At 41.6% G+C, this 21792-nt stretch overlaps 2 protein-coding genes across 3 annotated transcripts in view; both read left to right on the top strand.

Annotated features, from left to right (window-relative positions):
* Positions 1-1745: 1745 nt before the first annotated feature.
* FERRY3 (FERRY endosomal RAB5 effector complex subunit 3) overlaps positions 1746-21792 on the top strand; it is an 85864-nt gene continuing 65817 nt past the window's right edge. The window contains exons 1-3 of one of the 2 annotated variants that reach the window (XM_063445386.1): positions 1746-1812; positions 9233-9319; positions 17113-17291. In XM_063445386.1, coding sequence (XP_063301456.1) covers positions 17114-17291 — 178 coding nt within the window. In that variant the 5' untranslated portion in view covers positions 1746-1812; positions 9233-9319; position 17113. The remainder of the gene's footprint in view (positions 1813-9232; positions 9320-17112; positions 17292-21792) is intronic. The other variant, XM_063445387.1, reaches the window with a different exon arrangement.
* On the top strand, positions 18729-20430 carry SIL1 (SIL1 nucleotide exchange factor). The gene has a single exon (XM_063445385.1). It carries the CDS (start codon positions 18913-18915, stop codon positions 20269-20271), a length of 1359 nt encoding a protein of 452 aa, XP_063301455.1. The 5' UTR covers positions 18729-18912; the 3' UTR covers positions 20272-20430.

Genomic DNA, 21792 nt, shown 5'->3' with positions numbered 1-21792 from the left:
GGGAAGATGATGAATGGCCTCCCCAGCGTATTATAGATTATTATGGGCCAGCCACGTGGGCTGAGGATGGTACCTTTGGTTATAGAACCCCTATTTATATGCTCAACCGAATTATAAGATTACAGGCGGTGGTTGAGATTATCACCAACGAGACATCACAAGCGCTCAATCTTCTAGCGAAGCATAACACCAGGATGAGGACAGCAGTCTACCAAAATAGATTAGCCTTGGATTACCTTTTGGCAGTAGAGGGAGGTGTATGTGGGAAGTTTAACCTGAGCAATTGCTGTCTTCAAATAGATGACGAAGGGCAAGCGATAGCTGAGCTTACTAGCCATATGGTTAAACTAGCGCATGTGCCTACTCAGGTATGGAAAGGGTACAATCCAAGTAGTTGGTTTGGTAGCTGGTATGAGTGGTTTGGAGGGCTTAAGGCAGTGGTAGGTGGAGTCCTACTGATTTTAATGTTGTGTCTACTCCTGCCGTGTCTTATACCCTTAGTAGTTAGGTCTGTGCAAAGCCTGATAGAAAATATAGCAGAGAGGAAGGCTGCTGCACAGATAATGGCGGTTTATAAGTATAAGGCTCTAGATCAGGGAGAACCAATGCAGGAAGATGAGTGTTAAAAGATTCACATCATAAGATAAGTCTGGTCTGGTTCAAGGTAACTTGCGGTGTAAGCAAACTAAGGTTAAGTGATGCCTCAAGTAATTGTGAAATATCAAGAGGCATCAAAGGGGGGAATGTGGTGGAATCTCGGTAAAAATAAATTTAGTAGGCCGAGATTACCACGTGGCATGTGTACGTGCATATGCTGACGTATCGATCAGTTGGTTGCACGAGGCAAGATACGATCAGTAGTGTACGGAGCATGTGCAAGAATACAGGATGTAGTATTCCCCCTCCTCCATTGTGCTGGACAAGCCATGCGGTCAAACAGGAAGTTAATTCTTATTTGTATTGATTGGTTAAGAGAATGTGCGGGTGGAGCTTAATATGGGAGGAGTTATGTGCCTATATAAGGAGCCTGCACTATTGTCCGGGGCTCAGAACTTGCTGTATTTTGGTGACGTTAGTCCCTCTGAGTCCCGATCGGTGATCCAATAAAGAATCTCTTCCTTCCTGAAGAAACCTGTGTCCATCTCTCTGTGCTTCGCTTCCGTCAGTTTCTCCGGTATCAATATATCCCCAGGAATGTCTCTCATAGTGATATATCCCCAGGCTGTCTCTCATAGTGATATATCCCCCAGGCTGTCTCTCATAGTGATATATCCCCCAGGCTGTCTCTCATAGTGATATATCCCCAGGCTGTCTCTCATAGTGATATATCCCCAGACTGTCTCTCATAGTGATATATCCCCAGGAATGTCTCCCATAGTGATATATCCCAAGGAATGTCTCCCATAGTGATATATCCCCAGGCTTTCTCTCATAGTGATATATCCACAGGAATTGATGGCTAATATGGCAGTTCTATTCAAGATGGACTAGGGATATTTTGGAAATATGGCTCACTCTGATTTGGGGATGGTTTTGCAAATTTCAGAGGATTGCACAGTTAGGAATGTCCTCTGAAACAAACAAACAAATCATAGGATATGTTGTTAGTGGATTCCCCACAATGACTGTCTGCTTTGTGGCCGCAAGGGGGAGCTCTGGAGCTGGAAAGCGTTGCCGGAAATCCTCCGCGATGGAGTAGTTTGGTACATATCGACATCCTTAGTGAGCTAAGCATTGTGGGAGCAGCAATCAGGAAAGTGCACGTCAGTGAAGTGGAGCAGGAGGTGTCCAGGTGCTGCTCTCTGTGTCCAGGTAAAGGAGCCTCACACTGACAGTCACACTGGCTGCTCATAGAGCGCTATCACTCTGCCATAACTCCCAGCACCCACAGACATAGTATTGTCACAAAGTTACTATTCTCTTAACAAGCTGTTGACATGTAACAGTCATAACTCCCTGTTCCTATTGCAGGCATAGGCAACCTTCGGCACCCCAGATGGTTTTGACTACACCTCCCATGATGCTTTGCCGAAGGTTGCCTATCCCCTGTTAGCTGTTGAATGTGCTTGTTATTCCCACAGCTCACATGCCTAGTGTTTATCAGTTACAGTAATAGTTTGTATTGGCAGCCATATGGATACAGACTTATAACACTCAGACAGGACTAAAGTGGCTGCAGTACATTTGTGGAAGACTAGCTATAATTTAAGCAAATTAATTGCGTATAGATTTTAAAGGGACACTAAAGTCACTACAGTTTAATGTAGTTGTTCTGATGTCTAATACCTGTCCCTGCATGCTTTTTAATGTTAAAGGACCACTATAGGCACCCAGACCACTTCAGCTTAATGAAGTGGTCTGGGTGCCAGGTCCAGCTAGGGTTAACCCATTTTTTTTTTATAAACATAGCAGTTTCAGAGAAACTGCTATGTTTATAAATGGGTTAATCCAGCCCTCAAACCCTCTAGTGGCTGTCTCACTGAACAGCGTCCATAGGGAAGCATTGATAATGCTTTCCTATGAGACCGGCTGAATGCGCGCGCAGCTCTTGCCGTGCGTATGCATTCAGCCGAATGGGAGGAGAGGAGGAGGATCGGAGGAGGAGAGCTCCCCGCCCGGCGCTGGAGAAAGGTAAGTTTTAACCCCTTTCCTCTCCCCAGAGCCTGGCCGGAAGGGGTCCCTGAGAGGGCACTATAGTGCCAGTAAAACGAGTATGTTTTCCTGGCACTATAGTGGTCCTTTAATGTTTACGTTACTGCCTACTAACACCTCTAGTGGGAATACATGTTTGTATTCCTGACACTATAGTGTTCCTTTAAAGAAAATCTGCTGAAAACCCCTGCTCCTCTAACTTATCAAGTACTTGTGGACATAAAGGACAATGCTGAGAAGAGTGACAGGGAAAGCAGGATAATAACTAGGTATGCATGTTGGTTGCTGTGATCTAACTATTAAAAACATCTCCCACTTCTTTGGGAATTATGGGAATCAAGTTATGACACTGCTAAGACAGCAAGAAAGCCAGCTTGGTGTTTTTAGCATGCATGGCCAGTCACAGAGGAGAGATGTGGAAGCAGGGTGAGAGTCTGGAAGAGTTATTCTCTAATGTAAGAATTGTAAGGGAATTTCAAATGCAAGGCCAAAGTAGTTACTTTGACGTTTTCCAGTTTGTCTATCATGACATATTTAACCCCTTAAGGACCGCTGACGGTTCAGGACCGTCAGCGGTAAAACGTGCGTTTGGACCGCTGACGGTCCTGAACCGTCATAACGGTTTTGGGCTACTTACCTGATCGCCGTCGGTCCCACGGCGGCGATCAGCTCTCCTCCCGGTCCAGGGGGGTTGCCTGTCTGCCCGGGCAGTCCCCCCTCGGCAGATCAGGACCCCACGGCCATGTGATCACTCGATCACATGACCGCAATAGGGGTCTGTGTATCTGCCTGCAGGGGGACTGTCTGTGCTGACAGGCAGTCTCCCTGCATCTGTAAAATCAAAAATAAAGTGTAAAAAAAAAATCTGTGTAAAAAAAAAAAATATGTGTATATATATATATGCTATATATACATGTATTATATCTATATATAATATATGTATATATATCATATATATAATGTCACACTAAGTGTATTTTTATATTTATATATACGTATATAATTATAAAAATACACTTATATTTAAATTACACACGAATATATATAATAACTATATATATGGTATATATATATATTATTATAAAATACAAATAATATGTTAATAAAATAAATAAAAAATAAAAATAATTTTTAATAATTAAAAAAAAATTATATATATATATTCAGTTTTATTCTAACAGTATTTTGATATTGATATATATATATTTATATCAAAATACACTTAGAATGTAATGATATATATATCTATGTATAAATAAATAAATAAATAAAAATAATACGAAATATACATATGTCCACATACATAATTACATAAATAATTTCATAAATATACACGTAGACGTCAAATATATAAATATGTATATATATTAAAATTCTACGTGCATATTTATGTAATATTTTTACCTAATTAAGTAATTTTAATGATTGCAATTTGAGGGACCTGCCTGCCAACCCAGGCCAAAAGTCCAGATAATTTAATTTGCTAGCACTGTGTTTAACCCTGTAACTTTCTATGACACCCTAAATCCTGTACATGGGGGTACTGTTTTACTCGGGAGACTTCGCTGAACACAAATATTAGTGTTTCAAAACAGTAAAACATATCACAGCGATGATATTGTCAGTGAAAGTGAAGTTTTTTGCATTTTTCACACACAAAACGCTCTTTCACTGAGGATATTATTGCTGTGATATATTTTACTGTTCTGATACACTAATATTTGTGTTCAGCGAAGTCTCCTGAGTATAACAGTACCCCACATGTAGAGGTTTTATAGTGTTTGTGAAAGTTACAGGGTCAAATATAAGGCTTGATTTTACTTTTTTTTTTTTTTATTGAAATTTGTCAGATTGGTTAGGTTGCCTTTGAGAGCGTATGGTAGCCAAGGAATGAGAATTAGCCCCATGATGGCATACCATTTGCAAAAGAAGACAACCCAAGGTATTGCAAATGGGGTATGTTCAGCTTTTTTTAGTAGCCACTTAGTCACAAACACCGGCCAAAGTTAGCGTTTTTTGCATTTTTAACACACAAACAAATATAAATGCTAACTTTGGCCAGTGTTTGTGACTAGGTGGCTACTAAAAAAGACTGGACATACCCCATTTTGAATACCCTGGGTTGTCTACTTTAAAAAATATGTACATGTTAGGTGTGTTTCGGGGATTTATGACAGATAACGGTGTAACAATGTCACTATTGATACATTTAAAATATATATATATTGAAACAGCAATTTCCTACTTGTATTTATAGGCCTATAACTTGCAAAAAAAAGCAATAAAGCATGTAAACACTGGGTGTTTTTAAACTCGGGACAACATTTTGAATCTATTTAGCAGTTTTTTTCATTATCTTTTGTAGATAAGTATAAGATTTTTCAAGTAAAAGTCCAAAAACATGTTTTTTTTTTTTATTTTTCACCATATTTTATTATTTTTTTTAAATACAATATATGACATAATATACATACTGGTATGTAAAGAAAGCCCTTCTTGTCGTGAAAAAAACAGTATATAACTTGTATGGGAACCGTAAATGAGAGAGCGGAAAATTACAGCTAAACACAAACACCACAAAAGTGTTAAAACTGCTCTGGTCCTTAACGTACAAACATCGCAAAAACAGGCCGGTCCTGAAGGGGTTAAGGAACACTGTGGCGTTTGGAATACAAATCTGTTATTCTCCCCACCCACCCACAACCAATAGACCAATAAAAGTTAGTTAAAATATTTTACTTGTTGAGTGCAGAAACTCCACAGTTTCTACTGCACCTTCATCATGGAGGAATTGCTTCCCCAGCATGCATCAATCTTCCTACATAGTGCTCCCCATAGAGGAGGATTGGGACTCAGTACATGCATGGCAGGTACCACACACATGTCCAATCAAATGCTTCACATAGTAAAGCATTGAATTCAGTGTTTTGTTATGAGCTGCATTTGATGATGTTCGTACCTCACATGGCAGAATTTCATTCGTTGCTGGGCAAGAAACAGTACAATATTTTGTATTGAAGGGTTAAAACTACAGGGCTGGGGGCGAAGCTTGACCACCAGCCTGAACAGACGCCATGCTTGCAGGCTCCTCCGAGCAACCTTAATAAACCACGAATATCCCGAAAAGTAAAGCCCATCCAGCCCTCAAAAGCTTACAGGTACACTCCATAACGCCTCCTGAGGCGATAGATGCCTTTCTTTCTACCATCGCACCAGCCTAGACGGAGGCGGAAAAACGGGGCCTACCCCACGTTGACGCTCCCGAGCCTGGAGGCGCTCCTCTCCCAACAAGTGAGGGACGACTATCCCCAGACCTCACCTGCCACCCAGGCCCAAATGCCAGCAATGGGCTGTCGCTCGCAGAATACAGCGACAGACAGCAGGGACATCGGGACAATGTTACTAAAGCCCGCGCAGCCCAAACCCGCTCTCGCGGCAACCCCGCGACCCGACTCCCACACTTACCCAACTGAGCAAATAGGGCCCGAACACCCGCATGCCGCACAACCGACAACACCTGCAGCCCACACCGACGACCAGACACGACCTGAAGGTATTACTGGCAGACTTTCACAAGATCCTGGAGACGAAACTCTCCCCTATCAAACAGGATATGAAAGCCATTACAGACTGAGTACAGGCCTCCGAGAGCGACATCTCGGACATGCAATCACACGTGTCAGAGCTCTAGAACTCTGTTCAACAAGTCTGGTCACAACAACGAGCTATATCTGCACAGTTGACGGCCATGGAGGACCACCACCGCCGGACCAATATGAAAATAAGGGGTGTCCCAATGGCAGTCTCCGCGGACGAACTACCGCACTATGTCAGGCGCTTACTAGCCTCTATCCTGCCACATGCAGTGGCAAAAAAGCTGTCAATTTAGGGGATATACCGCCTACCTGGGCCAGCAAGCGCAGCCACCACAATGCCAAAAGACGTCATCCTCAGATGCCTCACAGCACACGACAAAATACAAATAATGGCAGCAGTCAAAGGCAAAACTCCGATAAACTTCGAAGAGGCCGCTCTGACATTCTATCAGGACTTAAAAAAAGCAACTCTCCTATGGCGAAAAACTTTCCATCCAGTGACAAACCAGCTCCGATCAGCAAACCTAAGCTACAGGTGGGGAACAAACGGATCCCTGACGGTGACCCGAAACGGAAGCCTGCACACACTCACCTCGATAGAAGAAGCAGCACCATTCTTGACAGCGTTAGACCTGGCGCCCCTGGCGGTCAGCACACCCCAGAGAGCCTCCACTGCCGCGACCACTTGGAACCCAGAACGCATAGCATTATTCGTCCCGAGGTCCGAGAGCACACACGCGACGGAACCAGGAACAAGCTCAAGAAACGATTCGACATAGGGCTTTGGAGAACCGGACAGAGACTTACTTACCCAGCACAACTTTTCCAAGTTTCCCATGACACCACTTGTTCAGGACTCTAGGCTCAGAACAATAAGTTCAGTTATACTATACTAATATACACTTAAGTGCTTCCCATCTCTCTCCCCTTTACTTCACCCACCAAGATTGCTCAATAAGGAGGAGCTAGCTAGCAACACGGCGCACAGCCCAGGGTCGGGACACCACCATGACACCAACCTTCCCCGCAACAGGGAACGACCACTCCCATCACACATAATCCCATGGGTGACCCCAGAATCCTGCACACACGCCGACCCCCGCCACTCCCTCGGTTAGGAGTGAACATACCCAGCGCATAGACCTAGCCACGGCACATCATACGCACCCGCCCAGCCAACACAATGACCATATACTAACAAAGCCCGCACTGCTATATGCGCTCATCGCTGCCTTACCTCACAAACGTACACAGGCACATATGCCAAGTATCCAGCTTAGTAACCCTCCACCGGCGCTTTCAGCATGATGAGGCATCACCCTTAGGTCAGCGCAGGAACTCTGCACGCTCGCAACACACAAGCTACCTAGGTTTACACAAACTTGCAAAAATAAAAATAGTGCACAAACACAATGTTGACACTCTATACTCATACAGCATTTTTTCTACCTACTGTTTACCACTGTGTTATGTACGGTATGCACTGAAAAATAAAGATTAAAAAAAACAAAAAACGACAGGGCTACTGCACACAGACCACATCATTGATTGTCCTTTAACCTTTGCTTAATTATGTAATTTGTCATTATTCTAAATTAGATATTTATTGCTTTAAGAACTATTATCCTTTAAGGTGAACATGTAATGATAGATCCACTTTAATATCCTGATCAGTTTACGAGAATGTTGATGAAAGGTTCTCCTGGTCTACAAATCTCATGGGGTATTTTGAATCTTTTTATGGCACGTACTTCATGAACACAAACAAGCAATTTGTTATATGCTCTAAAACACAGACCCTTTATGGAAGAAAGTGTTCCCTTATAGACACTCAGAGTAAAGTAGAAATTAAAAAAGGGGCTAAAAGAAAAGTAAAAAAACACCAAATAAGGTAAATAATAAAGGTAATATACAACTTGATAAATAGTCAAAAGATATTCTGCAAAATAAATAAAAAATATATATGGTGCAATATGTTCAATATAAATATCAGGTTGAGGGTGGTAGAGAACTCACTAGATAGATGTATAATCAAGCATGTCTCCCTTCAAATAGGGTCACGACGTGTAGATAAATGGTCTTCAGAGGAATCTTCTTGATGGCTCAGGATATTAGAAAAAAAAATATATAGTGCAGATGGTATTACAAATGTATTGCACTTACAAGATAGCAGATAAAATCAAGCGTATCTCCACAACCAGTGGTGTAATCAGACTTCGGGGAAGAGCAGAAAGCTCCTGAGGGAAACATGCAGGGTGGCAGATTACAAATAAAACCAAAAGAAGACTATCCAAAAGTCCTACGCGTTTCGTCCGTTGGGACTTCTTCAAGGATCAACCCCTGAAGCAGTCCCAATTTGTAATCTGCCACTCTGCATGTTTAGCTCCGGAGCTTTCTGCTATTCGCTGAAGTTTGAAGGATACAGGAAGCCAATGTAATGATTGGCAGAGGGGTGAGGTATGAGAGTAGCGGTCAGCCAGGAAGATGAGCGTGGCGGCAGCATTCATTACTGTCTCTAAAGAGGGGAAATGTGAATTTGGAAGGCTGATCAGTAGTGAGATGCAGTAGGCAGGTTTGGAAATGATGAGTGCCCGAACAAGAGCCTTAGTTGTATCTTGAGTTAGAAAATAATGAATGTTGGCAATATTTTTATAAGTATTATAGTGATTACTGCTGGGTAGTTAACACTTTCAGTGCTGGCATATCATATATATTTTTTTCTGTACATACTTAGAGGAATGTGTTCTATGCTACTGCTGCTGGTATAATTTGATGTATTTTGTCTTATTATTTTTGGGCCAGTTCTCTTTTTGACATTTTCTTTCTTTTCTACTTACCTGATTTTTTAGTCTTCTTCTTTAGCTAAATTTCTCAATACCTTTGAATGCTGATATCAATCTTTTGTGATAATGTAACAAACATGGCCTCACAGGTGATGCTTACCATATTGTATTCCTTGTGTTTATTGACCGTTTTGTTCCTAGAAATCACAGCATTGTTCTCATACTCTATATGGACAAGAGAAAATAAAGTGCCTTATTTAAAAATACAGAGCCAATCCTGTCAGTTGGGTAAGCATTTTTACTGAATTTATTTATATGTAATATGATCCATTTTTAAAGTCCATGTGTAAATAAGTACATATACATGTGTAATAAACAAAAAGTGCTGACATATAAAAGCATTACAGATAAAATATAAGGATGTCATATATATTAAGCTTGACTGCTCTTATATTGTTAGTAATACCATCTATCCATAAAACTGTCAATAAATAACATGAAATAAAATGTTATTTATTAATTATGTACATTTTTCATATGAACTAAAAACGCAAATGAGCATACAGATTTGATGATGATTTCTTGAGATTCAATAAATTGACTGATCTGTGGAAAATGCATGAACGTTTTAGCTCGAAACCTGTTATTCTAACTGGGCTTTAGATTTTTTTTTTTTTTTTTTTTTTTTTTATTAATCACGTTTTATTGAGGTCTGTCAGTGAGCAAAGTTGGGCCCGCAGGCCCGCATTAAGAGCGAGATATATAAAGAACAAGGTTAACATAGTAGAAACGTAACACTATACAGTACATATCTTAAAATATAATCATTGACTGTTGCAGGTTCAGGTAACAATAAAATGCTAGTGTCAAATAATACTTTGTTCCTCCTTAGGAGGCGCAACATCATAACTCTTGTTAGTCACGTTATTTAACAGGGTCATACAACCCAGGGTTAGGGCTGTGCGGGTAAATCGATAGGCATTAGAGCCTTGGGTTCATGTGTGGTTCAGTGGTCGGTGTCAAGAAACCTCAATGGGGTGTATGAGATTACAGTGTGGTGTAGTGTGTTAGTATATGGTATGACCCGAGTGGGTCCGATGTTGTTGATGATGTTGAAAAGGCCTGGCACTGGGCGGTCATGGTAAATGCAGGGGATGGAGCGGATTTAGCGGGGTTGCATGATAGTGTAAGGGAACCCCTCCGTTTATATGAGTTTCTAACCGAGGTGTCTACGGACGTGTCCTGACTGCTCCCATGTGTCGTGGGGGGACTAGTTAGAGAGGACCCCATCTCCCCGTATAGTCTCCCAGTTCCCGACTGGACTGTCTAAAGGTCTTCTTGGTTTCCGTGTCGGGTCATATTTTGTCTGATTGCGTATGCCGCGGTTGAGGCATGCTAGGGATAGCGTGGTAAGAGGTTTGTGAAGGTGGGGGTGTGAGAACCGAACTGTCCCCGGTTCCATATGGTTGGGTAAAGGTTCTATTGGGGTGGCTAGAGAGTGCGGGGTTGTAAAATTCCCGTTCGTGGTAGTCAGTGGGTCCTGTGTCTCCCCTAATGTCAGGATGCGTGGTGTGTCCGATTAGGTCTCGTCCAGCCGCCACTATCTTGCATTGCGTGGTTTGACTATCTGTAGATACCTGATCAGTGCGTCAGGCTTCTTATATCTGGTCAGGTGTGGGGGTTGTGCAGCGTCAGGTCTGTGTCGGGTCTCCCCTTCCTCCCCGTAGGGGCAGAGGGAGTCTGAGATCCGGCTCTCTTATCCCAAAGAGACTCATGGTCATGTTATTATCACGTAGTACAAGTATGGGCAGCGTGTGAGTGTGAGTCCGCTGTATAGTCTTGTGTGTGTATATGTGATCTCTAGGGGCGGTCCTTTCGTTATATGTTGTTCGTGGTTGTGGCGAAACCAACCTCGCCACTGGGCCCTGGAGAAGCCTGTTTGCTAGCCTCCTACCTGCTGACTATGGCCCCTGGGTTATTTGGGGCATATTGTACTGTATATTGCTGCTACTGGCCCTTTTAACAGCATCTATGGACATATTGGGACTTTTGGGACTACTGTCCCTTTAAGACTGTGATACATACTCTAGTGTACTGCCTGTAATATTATATGTGTATTAAGTTTAACCTGGGATATGTATGCAGCATCCCCTGATTGTTCGGTAGAATCACTCCATTTATTATATTGAGTGAAACTACCGAACAACCAGACCACCCAGGAATAAGTGTGCCTCCAATTACAGTTTGCAACAATGTTGCAAACGGGTAATTGGCAATCAGTGTAATGTATTCTTTGTCCTCTGGGTGGCCGCCATTCGGGAAACAAACACGTGGCGGCGGCCATCTTAAACTACCGAACAGCGGTGTTTTGCCGTCGAGTGTCTGGAACTAAAATCGGATACTTGACTAGGCAAACACCGCTGAGACCTCCATACTTCCAGAAATTCGTATGGAAACTACCGAATGACCCGCCGTTCGGTAGAAAGAACCCCATAAACAAGGGAATTCATTCAAACCCTCTCCAGGCTCTATAACACAGGCAATTCGCCTGTTTTCATTCCCTTGTTTGTGACCGACCGCAGGGCCAAAATGCATGGAACTGTTTTCGGATACTTTACCCATGCGGTCGGTCAAATCTTTGGAACCCCATATCTCACGAACCATTCATCCGAATTACTTGAATTTTGGATATGTTGTCCCCCTGAATAAGGGCTATCCAGCGATGCTGGATTTAAAGGTGTACCCCCGGGTTTTGGGGTACATCCAGAACTTGGCTGAAAAAGTGTACCGGATAATTGAGTTTAATGTTATCTGAGGGGAGGGGATGTGTGGGCTGAACCATGTATGTGATTGGTTATTTTATGCCTCCCCCTGGGTGTGGCCTGTATGTGGATTAGTGTAATAAAAGCCAGGCTGGATGAGCCAGTCCAGAGTTCCTGTTTTACCCTCAAAGTGATGTGTCGTCTCATTATTGGGGGGAAGGATTTATTGCATGCTGTTCCAGTTGACTGCTAGGAGTACAAGCCTATTCGTATGGTTCCTATTCAATGGTCTACAGCATTTATATGGTTGGGATGAATTTAAACGGTTTCTCGGATTCGGTGATTGTGGTGTCTGCCAGAGTGCTTGGAGTCCTCAGGAAGCGCTAGGAGCATCCATTAACGGAGGTACCAAGTCGGGGTGCCAGGTGATCCGTTACAGTGGTTGAATATTTTGTCCTGTTAGGAAGTTGTGGTCGGTCCGCTGGGTGTAATGGCAACCTTTGCTAACGGTATTGAGTCGCTGTAAGTCATAGGGTGTAAGGCTGATGGTTCACGAGGGCTGCGCCGTCCCCCGGGCCCAAGCCCCTCCCCGCCGGCACCCCCCTACGGCCGCGTCCGAAAGACGAACCATGGCGCCCAGACATCCGCGTTCTTTGCTTCCCTGCCCGTCAATTCCGCCTGAAGCGATTCCGCTGCTCTGATATCTTCCACCCTATGTATCCACTCTTCCCTGGTGGGGGTATCTGTTGTCCTCCAATGTGCCGGGATGAGTGACTTGGCCGCATTCAAAAGATGGCGTAGGACTGACCTCTTGTAGGCCGATAATGGTTGTGGGGATATATGCAGTAGGGCCAGTTCTGCCGTCCATTCAGTATCCTCTCCGAGAATCATGTGAATGTCTGATTCAATTTGATCCCAAATGGTATGATGAGTCTGCATTCCCACCAGATGTGCAGTAGGGTCCCGTTGTCTTCCTGACATCTCCAGCACGTCGGTGGAGTAGAAGGGAAGATCCTATGTAGTAGTGTTGGTGTTCTATACCACATGGATATCAGCTTGTAATTTACCTCCTGATAACGAGAGCTAGAGGAGCTCTTGTGCTGCCATATCAGAGCTCTTTCCCATTGCGTCTGGGTGAAGGTCTTGTCCATGGCCCATTCCCATCGTCGTTGGAAGGTATTGGTGTCAGGTGTGGATTCGGCTAGCAGATATTGATAGAGATTCGAGATGGTCTTCTCAAGCGGTGCACCCCGGGCGCAGAGGCTCTCATATCGCGTCAGTTCCCTCCGTAGTTTGTCCTTGTGGGGTAGAGAGGCAAGGTAATGTTTCAGTTGAATGTACCGGAGAGTGACCATCGGGGATCGTTGTCGGCCCTCTAGCAGTGTGTCCAGTGTCTTTAGGGCGCCGTCACGGGTGACCTTATGTATCGGGATATATTCCTCCTCCCCCAGGAATCTCCAAGCCTCTGTAGGTAGTCCCCCTCCTATATTGGGGTTGTGGGCGATCGGCATCAGGGGGCTCGGAGTCGGGGATATCCCGGGTGTCTCCCTAAGGCTCTCCCACGTGAGTAATGTGTGTGCCACCGGGCCCTCGTCCCGTCTCTTGCTGCTCCTAGTCGCCCGTCTTTTCCATACTGATGCCTTCAGTTTTGCTGTGTCGCCCTCTCTGTCTAGGGCCACCCATTGTTTGTCCGTGGCTATCTCGTGCCACTCGAGGATGCGCTGTAGTGTTGCCGCCTGGTAATATTTTTTAAAGTCCGGTAACGCTAGGCCCCCTTTATGTCTGGATAGGCATAGTAGGGCGTGACGCAACCTGGGTCTTTCCCCTCTCCATATGTAGTTGATAACCGCCGACTTGAGTCTCGAGAAGAATGCCGATGGTAGGGCTATGGGTGTGGTTTGGAATAAGTAAAGGGTCCTCGGGAGTATGTTGGGCTTTAGATTTTAATTTAAAGGGTACTATGTCTTTAAATGTACCCAGCAATAACTTAAAAATGCAGAGATTACAAAAAGAATACACACACACAATATTATACAAAAACATGGCCTTAAAGGGACACTCCAGGCACCCAGACCACTTCTGTCCATTGGAGTGGTCTGGGTGCCAACTCCCACTACCCTTAACCCTGCAAGTGTAATTATTGCAATTTTCTACTAGACAGCCACTAGAGGGCACTTCCGTGTTCATAGAACACGAAAAGTGTGTTATACGACGCTGGACGTCTTAACGCTATGTGAGGACCTCCAGTGTCGCTGAAATCCCCATAGGAAAGCATTGAAAGCATTATTCAATGCTTTCCTATAGAGAAGTCTAATGCGCGTGCACGGCATTGCTGCGCAGGCGCATTAGGTCTCCCCCACCACCGGCCACGCATGCCCAATAGGTCTCCCCTGCCAGCTGACGTCGGCGGGGGAGGCGCATAGGCAGAGCCTGACCCAGCGCCAAGGGACATCGGCGCTGGACTCGGGTAAGTCACTGAAGGGGTTTTAACCCCTTCAGTAACATGGGATGGGGGGTGGGAGGGAGAGGGGACCTGCAGTGCCAGGAAAACGGTTTGTTTTCCTGGCACTGGAGAGTCCCTTTAATCATCTAGAAAAAAAATCTGCTACCAGTGTAGTGCAAAGTATTTACTCAATCTCCAAAGCTGGAAACCAACAGGTTGAGTGGGATTAGTTTAAAGGGACACTATAGTCACCAGCGCAACTACAGCTTTTTGAATTTGTTCTGGTGAATAGAATCATTACCTTCAGACTTTTTGCTTTAAACAATGTGTCTTTTCAGAGAAAATGCAGTGTTTACATTACAGACTAGTGATAACTTCACTGGCCACTCCTTAGATAGCTGTTAGAGATCCTTCCTGGGTCATGGCTGCCTAAAATGCATCCAAACATTCAGTATCTCCTCCCTCTGAATGCAGACACTGAACTTTCCTCATAGAGATTCATTGATTAAATGTATCTCTATGAGGAGATGCTGATTGGCCAGGGATGTGTTTGAATTGTGCTGGCTCTGCCCCATATCTGCCTCCTTGTCAGTCTCAGCCAATCCTATGGAGAAGCACTGTGATTGGATCAGGCCACAACTTCTGTTGATGTCAGCAGACAGCTTGCTTTTCTGAGGCAAACAACATGCAGAGTTACAGCTTCAGGCTTGAATACAAGTAAGATTTTACTATTTTTAGGGAGGCGTGAGGGGGACAGGGTGGTTAGATGGTGGTTTTAACCCTATAAGGTCAGGAATACATGATTGTGTTCCTGACCCTATAGTGCTCCTTTAATGTTTCTGTTTCTCCCTGCAATTTGTAAACATTGCCTTTTCTGACTAAAGGGGGTGTTAACATTTATCCCTAAGGATACCTCTAGTGGCTGTCAATCAGACAGTTACTAGAAGTGCTTCCTGTTGCAGTCTTCTAATGTTTGCAGAGCTGACGCTCAGCATCTTCACACTTACCATAGAGAGGCTTAAACTAATGTATCTATATGAGTAGATGTTCTTTGGTGCAATATAGCAATCATTTGCATATGTGCTGGAGCCCCAATGCTTCCCTGTAGAGAAGCATTGGATTGTCAGTAATGATGATCTCAGGTAGGGGTGGAGCAGCAAGTGGAATAGAAGGTAAGTGGTTTGAAGTGGTCATGGTAAGGAGATTGAAAGTGGTCATGGTAAGGAGATTGAAAGTGAAGTGTTTCAGTATGAAACTCTGTACTTACAGAAATATTAACTACACTAACGGCAGCAACTTGAATTCTGTGCATAAAATAACTACATCGTCCACACCCAAGGCATATTGACTGCATGCACTGCCCTCGATGTCCCTACTCTTTCAAAGGGTCAAGGTGAAGTGATGGGGTCGGGGGGGGGGGGGGGGGGTGACGTTATTGTGCTGCCATCAGAACCTGGCAATAGTGTTAAATAAAAAAGTTTATTTTTGAATATTTAATTTTTTTAAGAGGTGGGTCTATACCAGCAAGGATTACTCCAGTCAAGCAGCGATGTTTTAATGAAACATTTTTTTTAAAAACATTTTTTCTTAAATGGTACCTATCATTCTCCAAACTACTTACGCTGTCATGAAATTTTATCTATACATTGTGCTTGTGGATTTGCTTGCAATTGTATAGATTAGGGGAAAAAAAGAAGATTCAACTGGCAAGGGAGAGCAGTAAAGTCCTCCCACAGGCAGTTCCCTGAGAAGGGGAAATGACAGAGGAAGTTCTGTTTTATTTTTTTCTAACTTTTTATTTTTTTCTAATCATTCCTTTTGAATATATACACACAAACGTGCATTTTTGGCATAAAGTTCCCCTTAACTTATACCAATGCAATTTTACAAATATTTAAAGCAGCTATATGACAGTTTTGTGCATCCACAATACATGTGTATGCATGGACATACCTTGCAAGAGATATGCTGTGTCATGTGCTAAACCATGTTATATAACTTCAAATATTCATTATAAATATAAACGATCCACAGTCAACCCTATTTAAATGTTTTACAGCAGGCTACTGAATGCTAAGCAGGAACTCTCTGATGGTTGGCATTGGTTTGGATTTTATTTATAACTACACATCAACACTAACCTTGGCATTACACACACACTTGTGTACTTTGTTTACTATGGCACTCAGTAATCATTAACAACATCACAACATAAGCGTATGGCATTTATTATGGTGCAAAGAGCTCAACTGTCTACATGTCCATCCATCCCAAGATTTATCAACAAACCAAAAGGTTTGCCATCACTACCCACCCCACATGCCACCCATACCCATTGGCTGTATTCCCTCTATTGTACTGGTCTGCTATATATATATATATATATATATATATATATATATATATATAATCTCAATTAATAATGATAACAACTTATAAACTCACCAGATTGCAAGAATTGTGGTAACTGTAAAGTCACCCCTTTTCTTTCAGTTAACAGAAGTGAACGCTATATCTTCTTCTCAACTAGTGCAAATATCTTATTGTGTGCACATACTGTTCTACTCTCCATATTCTTGAGAAGCTCTTCGCTGGAGCCCCAGCTATCCCACCTGGTTTATTATATTGCTGCTGAGTTCTTAACTACAAATTCCATAAACCGTTTAAGCATGGGATAAGCTCTGGGTCCATTGTGCCATCCCTACAATACCTAGTGTGCTTGGCCTTATTGAATGGTACACACATTAAGTAAATATAACATTTAATTTATATATTTGCTGTCAGTTTACTAGTACCCTGTATAAGTTACATTAATCTAACACAACTTTAACAGTTTCACTTGCTGAACATAACAACAATTTTTTTCTTACCCACAGGATGAAACCAGGAAAAGTTAAAGTGTGCTACACAGAGAGAGAATTTGTATATCGGTTCCAGGCTGGATGTGAGAGCTTTGCCCTGACTGTTCCTCTTCAGTTTCCTGTGCAAGAAAACCTTGATCATTTACATGGACGTCTAATGCTACTACACAATTTACCTTGCTTTATAGAACAAGGTAAGACCACACAAAACTTAGTTTCAGTGTCTCCTTGGACACTTTAAGTCAGGTTGACTTTGATTAACCATAATTCTCTAGCCACTGGTTTTTTTTTTTTTTACACTTTTTTTTTTATAAACTTACAATAATAAATTAGTGTTCTAAACTAAAATTAAAAAGTTGTCTTTTTTTCTTTACTAGAAACATTTATTTATATTTATTTTTTAAACCTATATTGCAAATTCAACTAAATGCACTCTTGTCATATTAAATAAAACAATTTCACATTTTCCTACTCTACAGCTATATACTTGCAGCCATACCATGCCTGCTCTCAGTTTACACAGACTGGCTCAGAGCAAAGGAAAATGTGAAAACCCCTTCTTGGCCGTGTAAGTGCTAGGGGGCTGGCTTGAATTTGCACAAGTTTACATAAATATCTGCCTTTAAATGCCAATATTAGCAGGGAGGATAGGTTCAAGATACAATCTTCACCATAATGTTTGCAATGATGCAAAGGTGTTACGGTGCTTATAGTGACCTATTAGGCTTTGTGTGCCTCAGTCAATTTTTTGCAATATGGATTTATTTCATGAATTTCCCCAAAATTAGCTTGGCACTATAGGAAATGTATGTTGTTTTGTATTTATGCATTTTACTCACCATTTAGCCATCGCAGCACAGCTCTTCATCCTGCTGACTCACCTTTCTGGCTGAGATCATCAATCTTGATGATCTCAGCCATCTAAAAGCATTGAGAGGCTTATGCGCATGTGCGTCAAACACTCGCTGTTAGAAGCATTTGATTTAATAACCATGTTTGAATTGCTTATTGCAGTGTAAACACCTCTAGTGGCTGTCAGAAAGACAGCCACTAGAGATGTGTTTAACATTGTTGTTTCTACAAAATGCCAATGTTTAAAATAGCAACTTTAAAATGAAAGGGCCACTGCACGTAGGCCATTTCACTAAATGGAGTAAAAATGCCAAAAAAACAAGACACATAGAAGATGGGAGTAAAAAAAATAAATTCAGACACTACACAGACAAGAAACTTGAATACACAGTTTAAAATAATTGATAACCGTTAAACCTTAAATAAAGTCTTTGCGACTAGTGATTTAATTAAACGTGTTTTGAAATAGTTTAAATTGCTGCAGGCTCACTTAGGGAACATGTGTGCATCTAGAAATAAAGATCATTCCTGCTTAGATTTAACCCCTTAAGGACCAAACTTCTGGAATAAAAGGGAATCATGACATGTCACACATGTCATGTGTCCTTAAGGGGTCATGTCGTTAAATCATTTCTATGTTACAATATATTGAGCAATAGAAGCATTCCGTTTTGATCTTTGCTAACCATTATACAAACTGGTTCAAGCAATTGACCTTTGAATCTATGCCTTAGATAACAGTTTTTATAATTGAGCCTTCTACCCATTGTAATTTTTTTCTAACTTCACAGTGTGCTATTTATTGGTGAGAAACACTAGTGGAAGTACTTGATCACTGAACTGGATAGTCCACATATTCTTTGGAAGTGCTTTCAAGATACTTTTTTTCTGTGGGAGGAACATTGCATCATTGATTTATGCTGGATATTCTTTCTTGTGGATTCTTGAGTGGAAAGACGAGCTATGGATCTGCTACATCCCTTCAGCAATAATTTAAAATTGGTTGGTCTTCTATTACTACTGATTTTACATGGGAGCTTGAGTGACAAAAATGTAAAAAATTCTTTAATTATCGTAGATACTGTTGAAGTTGATGACAATACAGATGCTGTAGTGGAGGATGAAGATGAGCAAGACCTTCAGGATCAGGAAGTATTCAATCCAACTCATGAGTGGCAAGTTGTGAAACCGGGTCAAGCTGTTCCTGCAGGCTTGCACATGCGTCTAAACTTACAGACAGGAAAGAACGAAGCCAAACTTCTAGATGAGAAATATGACACAGGCATCACTAGAAAGGTATCAAAGTCTTCTACTGATTCAGGCATCTATACCAAAGAAGAGCTTAAAGAAGCATTGGCTAAGTTCAAGGAGGAACAAAAACCCAAGAATTTAGAGACTGTTGAAGATTTAAAACAACGGTTTCGCCCTATAGATATCCTGAAAAAGGAATTTTCGGAAATGAATATTAATATTGAGACAGATTTTGATATTATGACTAGAATAATAAATAGATTTAACCATTCTATGTCTACTTTAGCTGAAAAATTAGATGCTCTCTATGAACTTGAATATTATGTTCATCAGGTGGACAATGCACAAGACCTTCACAAGCTTGGAGGTCTTCAACTTCTTATCAATAGTCTAAACAGCACAGAACCTTCCTTGATAGAACATTCTGCATTTGTTGTTGGTTCAGCTCTAGCTAGTAACCCCAATGTCCAGATTCAAGCATTTGAAGGTGGAGCACTTCAGAAACTTTTAGTGATTTTGGCAACTGAACAATCCGTTTCGGTGAAAAAAAAGGCACTCTATGCCTTATCTTCATTGCTGCGCCAATTTCCTTATGCGCAGCACCAATTCCTCAAGTTGGGTGGTCTTCAAGTACTGAAAAACTTATTTAGGGAAAAAAATGGAGAACCTCTGTTTGTTCGAATAATTACTTTGTTATACGATTTAATAATGGAAACCTTGCTGCTCTACGAAGAAAGCAATATTGACCATATTGAAGAAAAAATGCAGCAGTATAGTCAAATTAGTCTAATGGGTACCATGACTGAACAAGGCTGGTGTCCAGTAATTATTAATCTTATTAATTTGCCAGAAAACGACGCTCGAGAAAAAGTCTTAAAATTGGTATCCGTGCTTACAACTGTTTGCAAGGATGAGTTCAGAGCAAATCATAACTTGAACAGCATTTTGCATTCTTTTCAAAAAGAATATGAAGAGTTTGTCTCAGAAGAACAAAAGTCTGGAGAAACCGATGGTTATTTTAGTGAACTGTTGAGCTTGGTTCATGAAGTTATTGACAAACTAAAACCTTAAAAATCATGTTTGATTAGACCATTTGTTTAACCAAGTCTTATTTTCATAGATAAAATGTTCTACAGCCAAAGGTTGCCTTTCCTTGCTCTACAGTATAGCTATTTGTTGTATCTGTACCAATGAATTGTTACATTTGTAATAAAATGGAATGCAAGTATATGATCGTACTAGTGTGATATTATTAAAGTACCTTTTAAAGAATTACTCCCTGGCATGCAACTATTACATTTTACCATTTAATTGAATATTACTTATAATTTGTTGTTGTCACAAAGAGCTACAAAAATGCATTAATACTTTAAAGAGTCTGGCATAAAGGAATACACTGCAGGTATAAGGTTGCTGTGGGAACATCCATGTTACTCCACAATACAGAATGCTGTATCCTATAGCACAGGCACTGATCCAATATCAGTGGAGTACAAAATTAAAGAACCCCCACCACCCAGTATCATAATCTCTAAGTTTGCTGGAGGACCCTTCTTCCCTGAACTAAGTCTGCCAGTGCTGATTTCTCAGCTAATCTGCTAGTCTCAAATAGGAGCTTCTGTCTTCCACTGAGCTATAGAGCAGGTGGGAAGCAGTGTCTGGTAGACACAAGGTAAGAAGTCAAACTGTTCTAAAATGGTTTAATTCCTTAAAATTGGAGGAGTGGGATGCACCAAGGCACCATAACCTCTACAGTGCACTGTAGTGTTTGTTTCATGGAGTGTTCCTTTAATTTATATATTTGCAGTCATCTTTGCTAGCACATTGTATGAACTAAATATTGTATCTAACCTAGCGAAGATATTGTCATCAATATATTAAATTCCCAGATGTCGTTTTTAAGGTTTTTATTAAATACATGAATAAAGCAAACATATTTTTCCATAATAAAATACACAGTGACAGAATTAACAAATTCTTTAGCAGAGAAATGCTTTATAAACCAGGGATCAGCAGTTAATTTTCACACGATTTACAGATGTCATGTCTGTAAATCGATGGAGGGCTGCCTTCATCTATATAGATGAGAACAAAAAAATGAAGCTAATAATTGTAAATGGCTCCATTTATAAGGATAATAAACTAGGGAACCAGCTACTAATCTGAAATACCAAAATTAAGCATCAAATCAACTTTAGTTTAATTAAACAATTTTAATGTAGTGTACAGATCATGACCCTGCAAGCCACTGCTCAATTTTCGGCCGTTTAGAAGTTAAATCACGTTAGTTTCTTTTTATGCATCCCTAGCCACAAGTGCTCTGCCGGTGACTCTCACAGTCTACATGAAAAAATTGTTTTATTTTTCAATCAGCATGGTGTGTTCACCTTAGAAATTTGTATCGCCTGCTCTGCTAATTTAGTCACACAAAGGAGCCTCCTGTAGGCTGTAGCAGACTATTAAGAGAAGAAGATAAGTAATTCTAAAGGAAGTTTAAATATTAGATCTCTCTTTACAGGCAATGTGTTGGGAGACTTTGTAGGTTACATGCAGAGAGATGGAACTAGGGCTACATAAGAGAAGTGATTTAAC

Source organism: Pelobates fuscus, chromosome 3 (assembly GCF_036172605.1).
Source record: "Pelobates fuscus isolate aPelFus1 chromosome 3, aPelFus1.pri, whole genome shotgun sequence".
NCBI lineage: Eukaryota > Metazoa > Chordata > Amphibia > Anura > Pelobatidae > Pelobates > Pelobates fuscus.
This window is presented reverse-complemented; position numbering and strand designations above follow the sequence as displayed.

Bases quoted from the DNA above. Each gene is read 5' to 3' on its own strand.
- SIL1 (XM_063445385.1), top strand. From the start codon at position 18,913: ATGGATCTGCTACATCCCTTCAGCAATAATTTAAAATTGGTTGGTCTT.